The sequence below is a fragment of the Suricata suricatta genome, chromosome 12, assembly GCF_006229205.1.
Source record: "Suricata suricatta isolate VVHF042 chromosome 12, meerkat_22Aug2017_6uvM2_HiC, whole genome shotgun sequence".
Classification (NCBI taxonomy): Eukaryota; Metazoa; Chordata; class Mammalia; order Carnivora; family Herpestidae; genus Suricata; species Suricata suricatta.
This window is the reverse complement of record NC_043711.1, coordinates 72,435,611-72,448,297: the sequence shown is the minus strand read 5'-3', so window position 1 is coordinate 72,448,297 and position 12,687 is coordinate 72,435,611. Positions and strand designations below refer to the sequence as shown.

Genomic DNA, 12,687 nt, shown 5'->3' with positions numbered 1-12,687 from the left:
GTGTACTTCAAAACGTTTTTGTCAGTTTTATTAAGAAAAAGAAACGATAGCCAGGCTATTCTCTTCTAGACAGCTTGTGGAAAGCTTATTTTCCAGAAGCCTGTCCATATTACCTCAACCAAGCACAGTGTCCGTGTTCTTCAAGGTGGCTGTGGGATACTTTGAAAAGTACCTCTCCCTACACAAACCATTTGTGTTCTTGGTCCCTTGGATTTAGAGTAATTGAAATTCATTAGTTGACTGGAAGAAAGATTTAAGCCTGTTCCTACCTTAACAAATCCTATTTGAAATACAGACTTCAATATGTGAAGGGAAATGTTGTATGGTTGTCCCGAGCCCCTTCGTATGGTCTTGTGAAAATTCACAATATAAGCATAAGTAAGCACTGGCTTTGAGTTTTTCAGCAGCCTTTAGGCAAGCATTTGCTTTCCTCCATCATGGAGAGAAAGAAGAAATGTTTCTTTATATTTTATGGGGTGTTTGCCCGGAGTGAGCCCAGCCGTAGCCAGTGTTTGAACCCAGAGATCTTGGCCTCATGGTAACCAGAGATGCCCATTGACACATGTTGGTGTGCTGGCAGGATGGCCCAGCCACAGTTGGACTTGGCCTTCTGGCTCCTGTCAGTAAGAGTGAGAGATGGAGACCCTGGGATCCCAGGTGGTCATTGCTTTGCTTCATGATCCTGTGGATTCTTTCCCTCAGGACAAAAGTGTGGCGGGAGTTATGACACCCTCTTGTTCTTTACAGAATGATGAAATCGAGCCTGCAGCATTTACTTATGAAAAGTTCTATGAACTGACACAAAAGATTTGTCCTCGAACAGATATAGAGGATCTTTTTAAAAAAATGTAAGTTCCATTTATGAGACAGTGTCATATTCATGTCCTTTTAGATTTTTAAAACACCTTCTTGTCATAATATTTTAAGATCCTATGTTGAGAGTCTGGAGGATTGTCTAGTCAGGGTTATATTTTCACCCCTTAGGTTATGACTGTAAAAGTTCACTCTGACTTTTTGAGAAACTTTTACAAAAATTAATGGCAACACCTGGAACTATTTTCCCCCCTTGCATTGGCTTTACTAACTACCTACAATTTTAACCTGCTCCTTTAGGTATTAACCCATTATGTGAACTAACTAGATTTGATTATGGAATGTTATTATGTTGTTGAAAAGTTTCATTCATTCCAGTTATTTCAAATGGATGACTTACATGTTGTTTTGAAAAATCACATCTTTTGATAATACTAAAGAAGAATTGCAGACATTTTCTGTGAGCTAAGGGGAGCGTTTTCTTTCTCTTGCTGTTGGGTTGTTTGTTTTGTTCTTACGAACAGTCTCTGGCCGTTTTAAGAGGGCACCGCTACTTCAGGGTTAGAAGATAAGTTTAGAATTATCATCAACAAATGTCAACATGTAAATCGTACCTACTTGTAGCGTCATATACAAAAACTTACTTTTTCTAATAAATTTCTTTTCAGCAATGGAGACAAAACTGATTATTTAACGGTAGACCAATTAGTGAGCTTTCTAAATGAAGTAAGCTTTTTCATACATTAACTCCATAAAGTCTGTGTGCAGTGGCTTGCCTCCTCCAGTGTCCCCATTGCATGTCCGCATCCTATGCCTGCATCCTATGCCCTTGTTCGCTTTGCTTCTGACCTGCTGATCTTTCCAGATGGCTTCCTTTACCAGGTGCAAAAAATCAGCTGCCGCTCCTGTGTGTTCATGTGCTTCCGACCTGTTGGCTTTGCACACTGCTTTTTTCTGTTGGTTTTCCCGCTGTGATGTGTAGCTCTGGTTCTGTGTGTGTGTGTGTTGTGTGTCTGTGTGTGTGTGTATGTATGTGTTTTATAATATATTCATTTAATTAAATGTGTCTGTGTTTTTGCAAGATGATATTAAAGGTACTTTTTTTTTTTTCCTACTGATCTCATTAGAGAATGGATTGAGATTCCCACACTGTAGTTGGATTCTCCATTGCTAACTTTTTCTCATACCTTTGCATGGACCGGAAAGCTTTATTTTTGTCTCTTAATGGATTGCATGTAAGAACAATATGTAGGTTCAAATAGAATATTTTGACAACAGCACAACACTGGAATTCCTGGGTGAAAATACAGTACACACTAGACCAATTAGATTGCAGGTTAAATTTTTACGTTTTATTTTTATAAAACACTTAGGGCTCATTTTAGAATATGATTCACTTAACAACCAAAACTGGTTGACAACATTTGCTTAAGCACTAGAGAAAAATATATTTTAGAGCACATAAAAGTTGCAACTCTCGTTACAGCTAAAATTAACTTTTTTTTCTTTACGCACGTACAGAAGAATGTTCTGTGAAACCCATTGAAGTTCTTGCTAATCCAAAATGGAAAATTTACTTTTTTTTTTCCCCTACCAGTGTCCATCAGTGAGGGGTGGACAATGTATTTTTGTTTCAAAGCAGTTTTTAATATAATCTAACCACCATACCATATAAAGAGAAAATGTTAGAAGAGAGAGTATCATGCCAGACAGGAGGGATGGCCCCAGAGAACAGGCAACAGGCAGGCTGTGATTTGCCAATTTGTAGAGACAAATTACATCTTTGCCAAAGGGCTTCTCTTCTCTTGCCCTTTTTAGGGCTCACTGGCTCCCGATTTGCAGGGTCACCCTTTCAAACCTCTGATAATCAGAGCCGAAAAGCCCATGTGCAGGAAAGACTAGCTACTCCGTTCATCAGTACAGGTGTCTCCACTATTAAATAAGCCTTTCAGTACAATACAATATTTATTTTACTTGAAAACATTTCAAGTTGTTCCACCCCACTAGTTTTTGGTCATGTGAATACTATGTGTATAATCTTTACCCAGGTACTATCCACATTCCTATGCCACCATTGCTCAAGTTTTCTTGCTTTGTTTCCTTAACTCCTTCCCCCTCCCCTGCTTTATTTTTAAGATTTATTGTTGTTTTTTTTTCCCCCCTCAGCATCTTCATGCACTTAGGGTCACTGATCATCTTAAGTTTTGGTGAGATGGGCAGGAAAATCTTTTTTCTAGGATTGTTTTTTGCTAAAGAGGGAAGACCTTTTAGAGGCATAGGCAAAACTTACATCATTAGCTTGCTGCTTCCTAAAAACAAGGTCTCTTGCATGCTCTGAGATGAAGCTGGCACCCAGCCGTCTATTAAACATGACAGAGACTTTTCTATGTGTGTCACTGTGAAAATAAAGAGTTCTGAAGTCTTGAGGTTATGTGCGCTGCGTTCATGGACTTTCCCCTTATGGCTTGTTTTTGTAAGCCTACCCAGTAACCACATGCAGTTCTTACAAATCTAAGATATAACATTAAATGTTTAAATGGTGTCATCACTTGTACATTCTGCCACCCATACTCTTCTTAAAATACTTATTATTTGATAAGCTTTTATACATTGCTGTCACAGTGGCCTGTTTGGCTTTTCATTCACAGTAAGGCAGCGCCTTTAATTTTGAAGTGGGACAGATTGAATCAGTGGGATTCTAGATTTTGTTAGATCATAAAGACTACAAGATGGTCCAGTAAAGTGTACAACCTTTATTTTTAATCACAGTGTCTGCCTGAATCTCTTCCTTTTCTGTCCTAGTGAACTGAATTGGAAAGACTAGATAGAAATCTGAATGTGTCCTTGAAGAAGTTTGTCAAACTTAGAGAACATTCCACCAACTCCTTGTACTCTCTCTTTTGAGCCCTACAGTGACCCCTCTTCTCTCTCCAAAACCAAAAGCACCCTTTAGGTAGAACACCTTTGAAACTCATAATGAAAGGAGACAGCATTCACTCAGGAAGGAAGCAGGCATTGCAGTGTAAGGGTCTGTGGTTCCAAAAGCTTAGATCTAAACTTTTTCAAAATGCCTTAGCCACATAGTGTCAAAGGCCAGAATTCAACATTGTATTAGAAACCTCGGATTATGCAATAAGACGGGAAAGATAAATGAGTCTACTGAATACAAAAAGATGAGTTCCTACTCATTATTTGCAGATCATGATTGGGTATCCTGAATATCAAAAAACTATCAACTGGGAAGCTCTTTGGATAAGAGTTCAGTAAGGTAACCAGAGAAATGATTGATAAAGCAAAAATCAGTAGACACACCCCTCCACACACCAGCATTAACCAATCAGAATAGGTAGTAGTGCTGCCTCCCACCCCTTTCCAGCTTGTAAATCCTTTTACTCTTTAGATGAAATTTGATGTTCAGTGTACTACCAAGTATCTCCAGGAAGCTGGAATGAGAGGAGAGACTTCTGGCCATTTACTGCCTTGGGTAGGGGTTTGTACCACCTCCTCCCTATCCATGCCATAAACACCTACTAGCTTCTCACTAGTAGCTGTAGACCTGCTTCTCATCTGCTTCTCAGTATCTCTTTATTTATTGCTCCCCAAAGTGTGATCTGTGGACCAGCAGCAGCAAGCAGCAGCCTGTAGGAGCTTGTTAGAAATGCAGAATCTTGGGTCCCACCCAGACCTACTGAGTTGGAATCTGCATTTAACAGCATCTCCAGGTGATTTGTCTGTACCTTAAGGTTTGTGAAGCACTGTCCTAGTGGATTATCTAGACTCCTCCTTGGAATGTTTAGCCTGAATGGGAAGAATGTGAGCACATCATATACCTTCTGTTACTTCTCCATAATGGATTTAGTCAGGGAAATCCATCACTCAGATCTAAAAATTTGCCACAGCTGTGTCTCTTGATCCCATCAGTGGACCAAGAGAAACTTGTTTTCCTCTTCCTGTTTTGTGAACATAATAAACCAGCATCTGGGAGAGCTGGTGGAGGGGCCCACCGTGAGCTGCCGTGTAGCTAAGATGCTGCTGCCAACTCAGTTCTCTATCTGTGGAGGGCCTGATTTATGTCCCTGGGCTGCAGTTAATTTCACCTCTCTTTGCCTGTTTACAGTGAGAAACTAGATTAATTTCAGTTTTATCTTCATTCTCTCACAAAGATGATAACGCGGGGTGGAGGTGGGGGTGGGGGTGGCGAGGGCTACAGAATCAGGAGATGCATGGAGGGCTGGAGAGATCGAGCAAAATGAGAAGAAGAAAGAAAAGGTCTTAGATGACAGCAGTAACCCAGAATTAGCTTTATTTTCCTATTGCTAGTGATCTCCACCGTCCCCACCCCCTACATACATTATGTGATTACCTTAGGGCTAAACCGGTTTGTTTATTTATTTATATTTCGCAGTTGAAAGAATATAGAAAAGGGCATGAGATCTCTTTCCATTGACAGTATGTCTATTCTTGAATACGTAGGCACAGGAAGAGAAGGAGGTATTTAGTCTTAAGGGTTAGCCTACCCTTGCAAGTTATTCCTTCATCTTCTTTGTATCTCTTCTCTTGGTTGTCAACGTCCTTCTCTCCCAGTTCTGCTCAGGATAAAGCCAATTGATGTTTTTTCTCAATAAGAGTAAGGACATAATAATTGAGTAATGATCACTGTCTCCCCATTCCCATGGGCACAGTTCTGTGACCTATTTTCGGAAGCTGTTTAGATCAACTGACAAAGTTCTGGATGTCCGGGGGTGAATGTCCTAACATACATTGCTTCCCCTGAATCCCCACTGAAAATGGATGATCCCTCAGTGTTGCAACGCATCTGCCCCCTGTGCTTATGTCCATGTGGAACTCTTCTGCAACCTTATTACTCTGAGGTCACCTGGAAATTATCTTTTCCCTCTTTGCTTTTTCATATAAAAATTACAGTTTTGTGATTCTCATGCAAATCTTATTATTTGCTTCCTTGCCTCAGATTATCCAGATTGCACCATACTTCCTTTTTGAAACATGAAAATTTTAGTGAAGCAAATGGTTATGTTATCTGGTGGAGCAGATGCAAAGACAGAGGCAGTTTCATACCGTCTGCTTTTAATGCTTATTTGCTGCAAATATACAGCTAGGGGATTATGATACATCTGTTTTAGGGCTTGGTTTTCCTGGCTTTTGCTTCTGATAGGCAGGATGTTCTTGTAGGTATCATGCCCTGGCACTAAATTTTAAGGGGGGGTTAATAAAAAGGGCATCTCAAACATTTAGCATTCTATCCTTGCAGGACTTAGGTTTTGGGGGGTGGTTTTTTGTTGTTTACTCTTCTGCAAATATGTTAAAATGCATCCTTTTAGAATGTTAGAACAGTGTTAAACTTGAATATATCAAATACATGTTAGAACAGTGTTAAACTTGAATATATCAAAATCACCTGGAAAGCACATTAGAGCACGGATGCACAGGTTCCACCCCAGAGAATCAGATCCAGTTGGTCCTCGGTGGGGCCCAAGAGTCTGCTTTGTCACTCCCAGGGGTGCCAGAGGCACCCCTGCTGCCATCAACAGTCACATTACAAATACTAGTCACTCAGGGCTCACGTGCACATACGCACGTGTAACAAGTACACAGGAGCATCTGGATTCCCCCTCCTTTCCCTAACTTAATCTCTTCTCTCCCCTCCAGCTTAATCTGTTCTTTCCCTTGCTTTTTTAAGTCATATGGATTTGCCCCATCATCTCCATGAGTCCAGAATTCTTACTGATGAGCATATCTTTAAACCAAAAGCTTACTTTGAACAAAGAAAAGAAATACAGTGGCCAACCTTGAGCATAACTGCAATGGGGCGTAAAAAGGACCTTTACCTCCCACATCCATCTTCCGTGCTATTATTTACAGGGACGGGAGAAGAAATGTACCTAGAAAGGGCTCTTTGTTTGTTTGTTTACTTGTTTTGAAACTGATGCATTCTCACCAGAGGGATGGTGCTGCAGAGTTGCATGATGCCCATCCATTTCATAAGTAAGATTGTAGCATGCCTTCATGTGCCTGGCATCCCATGGTCCACCTCTCAGTTTCTCTCTGCATACCCCATGAGTTTTGTTCTTTATGGTTTCAAGGCCTGTTGTTACTATAACAGTTTCAGCTCTAGCACATGCATGGATGTGAGCTGTTGTGAGCTGTAATTTCTTAGATTACAACAGAAGCATGCTTCATTGGGATAAACTGACCAAAAGATAATGATTCCTTTTGAGTTAACACTCTTAACTGGGTGAAGAGGTGGGAGGACCAGAATAGGCGAGGCCAGAAATGCTTGAAGAAATTACATCACACGTGTTCCATTGGCCAATGGCATTCTTGCTGTGTTGCCCACTTTTTCAAATGTTCATTTCGAAACAAATGGGGAAGGGAAATCCATATGAACTTTGAGCAATTGTTTCTTAAATACTCCTCAGTACTGTTTTTCAATGTCTGTGCATATATTTGGGTAAAGAATTGTTGCCAGGGTTCTACCTGTTGACCAGGTTTTGCTCACATCTGCTTATCTGCCATTATTTCCATTGAAATTATATATTTGACGTATGGCCAGGGTCACAGTGTTTGGTCTTCTGATCCATGATGAATGATAAGGAAGTTTAATGGGCCCACTGTCTCCACATACAGACCTGTAGACATAAATACAAAAGATTGTAGCTGAGTCAGTAAATTGGATGTTTTTCACCACAGCTGTGAAGTTTGGATGTCAGAACTCCAGAAATAGTATAGCTCCTGGTGCCCAATGTATTACCATGAGCATCCAGGTGCTGCTTTGAAAAGAACGGCATCACCAGCATCTTCATTGCCTTAATCATTCATAGACTACCCCCCCCAATCCCCAGAGAATTTTCTCAAAGACTTTCTGAACTACTGATATTCACATACAGATTTTCATATTGTTGATAACGTATACATATCCTTGTGCTGATTGTCATGATTATTATAATGGTTTTGATTTGATAAATATTTACTCAAGAAAATGAAGTTTTCAGACTGCCCAAGAAATCTTTTACTTATGAAAAAAATATATATTGAAAATGAAATACTAACCTTAGGGATTTTAGCCTCATGGTGTTTTTTTGCCTGTTTTAGCCTTAGGTTTTTTTTTTTTTGTTTGTTTGTTTTTTGGTTATTGTTGCTTTTTTCTTTTTTTTTTAGGCACTTAAGTTAGTGCTTTGGCTATTTGAGTTCTTTGGGGGGTTTTGTTTGTTTTTTATTTATTTTTGCTTTTTTCTTCCCCAAAGACTTTTTTATCTTACTTTTTGTAGATATGCCAAATTTGTTATCTGTGGTATGGGAACTAGAAGCCATACAGCTGACATGCACACCATTTTATGTATCCCTTAGCTTTTGAAGGGAAAAAAAGCATAGTCTATATTCTCTCTCTAGTTCAGTGAGGGAAACCAAAAAAGCACTCCAAAATTTGGCCTTTTTTGAAATATATTTTAGGGAGAAAGACAGTAGGACAGTGAAATCCTATCTTTGTAACTATAAATGTGATATTCTAAATATATCTTACTGTAGAGATTCTGTCCTTTAGTGACGTGTCGTGCCCAGGGATGAGAGATGTCGACCTAAATGGAGTTACTTTCTCATCGCAGCATCAGCGAGACCCTCGACTGAATGAGATTTTGTTCCCATTTTACGACGCTAAAAGGGCGATGCAGATCATCGAGATGTATGAGCCTGATGAAGATTTGAAGAAAAAAGGTAATAAAAGTGAAAGAAGATAACTTTCTTTAGGAAAGAAAAGTAAGAATATATGCAACTTTAAACATTATTGGATTTTTAGTTAGACATATCTTTAAATGCTTTGGAGCTCCCTAGAGCCAAGGACTTTCAACAGACTGATTTTATTTTTTTCCTTTTCTAAGTCAGTATAAATTTTACCTTACATCAGAATTTGCCCATGCTGCCTGAAGTGTAATGTTAAATTTACTGTATTAAAAACATTATAGTGATGTTTTCCCAGTGCACTCTCTTACATTCAACCTTTAGTATTGCATAATACTTAAAATGCAGTAATGCCCATCCAGTCTCTGTTTGCAATCCTGGAAAGAATTCCACTTATAAAATTTGTCCCTCCCTTTTCTCCTTTTTTGTTCTGCCAAGCCAAGTGAACTTTAATACATGGTTTGGTGAGCCTGCCCATCAGTAGGCTTCTGGTAGAGAAGACAAATGCAACTGATACGAAATTAAATAGTCGGGAATCACTTTAGCAAATTATTGGGGTTTCTGAACATTTGCCTCTTTCAGTGAAACATTGGAAACAGTGTGCTGTCCATTTCAATATTTGACAAAGAAAAGGCATGGAGAGGAAATTTAAGATCTGTCTCATAGCAGTGGAAAGCACCCTCCAAGGACAGGAGAGATGATGCTAATTTAACTGGACAGGAAGTCCTGAGACAAGAGATACCTGAGCTAGAGCCTCAGCTTTGTGTCCCAGTAGAGTTGAAAAGAGATTTAGGTTCAAGTTCTTACCCGCCCATGTGCGCATGAGTATCATGGCCTCCAGCTTCTGAATTCTTTTTCTTTTGTTTCTCAGTGAATGTGGCTGAAAGGTTTATATATTCTCTAGACCCACATAGAACCTGTGGATACACTTGCTGGCCCGCCACACCACATGACCCCTTCCCCCCGATATTTTTCCAAGTCAATAGATTTTCCCTTGATTGTAGATGTACAGTTAAACTTTCTGCTAGGTCCCCAAATATGTTCTTTCGGCAAGAGCGCTTCATTACTTACCACTCTGCCAGTATTCTGAGTGTTATCATTTCATGGGATTAAAGTGAAAGGAGAGGTGGCTTGATAGAAAATACAGCACTTCACAGTTTTGATTTGATTCATGTTGTTACCCTGTCACTATGTGATCTTGAGCAGGGGACTATATTTGTGGGCCTCAGTTTCTCTGCATATAACATGTCAGGACTCATTCAGTCATTCAACTAGTATTTAGCCCCTTTCCCTTCATTTCTTAATGTGTAGAGAGGGCTGCGTGGGTGCCAAGCACTGTGCCAGATGTTCAGATTCAAAAGTAAGTGAGGCAGTTGTGATCTGTTGAAGGCCAGGGCCCAGCACCTCCTCAGCAGTGTAATCAATGTTACGCTAGAGATGTGTCTTTCATTATTTCTAAAGTTCTAAAAGTCCGTGAAATTACGTTGACACATCTAAAAATCATAGCTTCACCATCTCACAAATGACAGAACATTTTAAAGTTGCCATTGTCAAGTATGGGTGAGAATGTGGTGCACAAGGCATTCTTAGATGTAAACCTCCAGAAGTGTAAATTGGTCCAAATAACCAGCTAGATTAATACTCTGGCAGTAATTGTAAGATAGGAACTAGGCTTCTCCTACAGCCCAGCCTTTCCACCTCCATGTATGCAGAGTAATAACCTGGATGTTAGAGGAAGTGCACTCATCCAGGCCAATGGCTTTACGTTTCTTGTACACACGTAACTTTCAAATTCTCCACTCATAACTTCTAACTTCAATTTAGACCTATGGGGAGGTCTCCATTTAGAAACCGAATGGACCTTCAAATGTATATGTACAACATGTTTTGATTCTCCCTGCCCAAAGACCTGTTCCTTTCTCAGCCTGGAAAATGGTACCATTATTCACCAAAATCTTCAAGCTTAGAATCTTCCTTGATTTAGTTTTTCTTTCACATCACTTCTGATCCATCAGCAAAACCTACGAGATCTATTCTCAAAATAAGTCCTAAATAAATCACTTCTTGCCATCTCTACCTTCATCAGAGTATCCAAGCCTACATCATGTCCTCTTCAACAATGCCAGTTGACTTTTAACTAGTCTTCTTTCTGCTCAGTGCCCTACAGTTTATGCTCCACACAGCAGCCAGACTAAAACTTTAAAAACTAAATGCAATCATGTTATTTCACTCTTCAGAACCTGCCAGAGGCTTCCCAGCACAAGAGTAAAATCCAAAGTACTTAGGAAAGGGGTACTTGGGTGGCTCAGTCAGTTAAGCATTCGACTTCAGCTCAGGTCATGATCTCATGGTTCATAGGTTCAAACCCTGCATCGGGCACAGAGCCCAGAGCCTACTTCAGATTCTGTCTCCCTTTCTCTCTGCCCCTCCATTGCTCACACTCTGTCCCTCAAAAATAAATAAACATTAAAAAAAAAAGTACATAGCAAAGACATAAGTCCAACCAATGTAGCTTTTGGCTTCCTCCCCAGCCTTATTTCCAGCTACCTTTCCCCTCAGTCATACACTCCTACATCAAAGTCTGCATTTGCTGATCCTTCTACCTGGGATGATATTTCCCAGATGTGCATGTGGTTTGCTCCCTACTTGTGAACGTGACCTCCTCAGGAGGGCTTTTGCTGGCCACGTATCTAATACAGCATCCTAGTCACTCTTTATCACCTTCATTCCCTGCTTTCTGTTTCCTTCTAGCACTTGTGTGACATTATAGTATGCTTATATTTACTTGTTAATTTATTTCCCATAATATGTTTCATGAAGGCAAGGCTTGTCTGTTTCTTCATCACTTTATCTGTCCCAGTGCCTTAAAAAGCACTTGCTCAAGGGGCGCCTGGGTGGCTCAGTCGGTTAAGCCTTGGCTTCAGCTCAGGTCATGATCTTACGATTCATGAGGTCGAACCCTGCATCAGGTTCTTTGCTGACAGCTCTTAGAATGGATGTGTGCCCAGGGAGAGGTACACAAATTTTTATTATAGTATGTTTAATTATAGTTAGAAATTACCTAAATATCCATCAACAGAATAATGGACAATAAACTAGTATATTCATACATGATTTACTAAACATTCTACCATCCTACCACTACGTACTAGTACTATACACACTACTGTGTTATTCAGGGAAAAGTAAATCATTAAGAGCTGAATAAGTTCCAAGAAAATATAAAAAGAGCAAGTTGCGTATGTAAATAATAGAATGTTTTTTTATATAAGTTTTTAAATATTCACAGCTATCCATTGTTAGGATACATGCATATGTAGTAAAGTTACAAAGCCATTTTAAGAATGTTAAATATAAAAAGTCAGGAAGTGGTTGTCTACAAGGGAGAGAAAGAGGGACTGGAATGGAGAGTGGGGACACGGGGCACTGCAAAGGCATCTGCAATTACATATATATTCCTCTGAAAAACATAAGGCAAGTCAGGTAAAATGTTACGAAGCTGTGTTATAGGGGTCCATAGTTATTTATTATGCTATCATCTGTACTTTTTTGCAAGCTTGAAATCAGTTCATAATTTGTAAATGCTTAACTTAAACCAAAAATCTGAGGCAGTCGATGGTTGACAAGGGCAAGAGATAAAGGAAATTTTTTTACGTTTATTTATTTTGAGAGAGTGTGTGTGCACACGTGCTTGGGCCCAAGTTGGGGAGGGGCAGAGAGAATCCCAAGCTGGCTCCGCACTGTTCTTGCAGAGCCTAACATGGGGCTTGAACTCACAAACCCCAGGATCATGAAGTTGGACACTTAATGGACTGAGTCACCCAGGCACCCTGTGATGCAGAAATATAGATCACTTCTCCTGAGAAGACCTAGGGACCTGCCCTCTACCAGAAAAGTGTGACTGAAATGAACAATGGGGCTCTCGGGGACACAATTCAATGCTTGCTGCACACTCTCCTCACCAGTCCCACAGCCTATTATGTAGTTAAAATAGGAGACATGAATTGTTTAAACCCAGAGAGGCCACTATTTCCATCTGCAGTCCAGTGAGAATAGTAGTGCCCTACAGTTGTAGGTTTCCAACTTTTTAAAGAGCCCGTCTTGTAGGTGTTCTCATTTGCCCTTCAGGACAGTTCTGGAAAGCAGGTGTGGTCAATATTTCTGCCCAATTGGCAAAAGAGG

The 12,687-nt window shown here is 39.9% G+C and overlaps 1 protein-coding gene across 2 annotated transcripts in view; it reads left to right on the top strand.

Moving 5' to 3' along the window:
* The window catches only part of PLCB4 (phospholipase C beta 4), a 402,177-nt gene that overhangs the window by 308,331 nt on the left and 81,159 nt on the right, over positions 1 to 12,687 (top strand). For both annotated transcript variants that reach the window (XM_029917446.1, XM_029917447.1), the window contains 3 exons: positions 748 to 848; positions 1,482 to 1,539; positions 8,433 to 8,541. In XM_029917446.1, the coding sequence (XP_029773306.1) occupies positions 748 to 848; positions 1,482 to 1,539; positions 8,433 to 8,541 (268 nt within the window). The remainder of the gene's footprint in view (positions 1 to 747; positions 849 to 1,481; positions 1,540 to 8,432; positions 8,542 to 12,687) is intronic.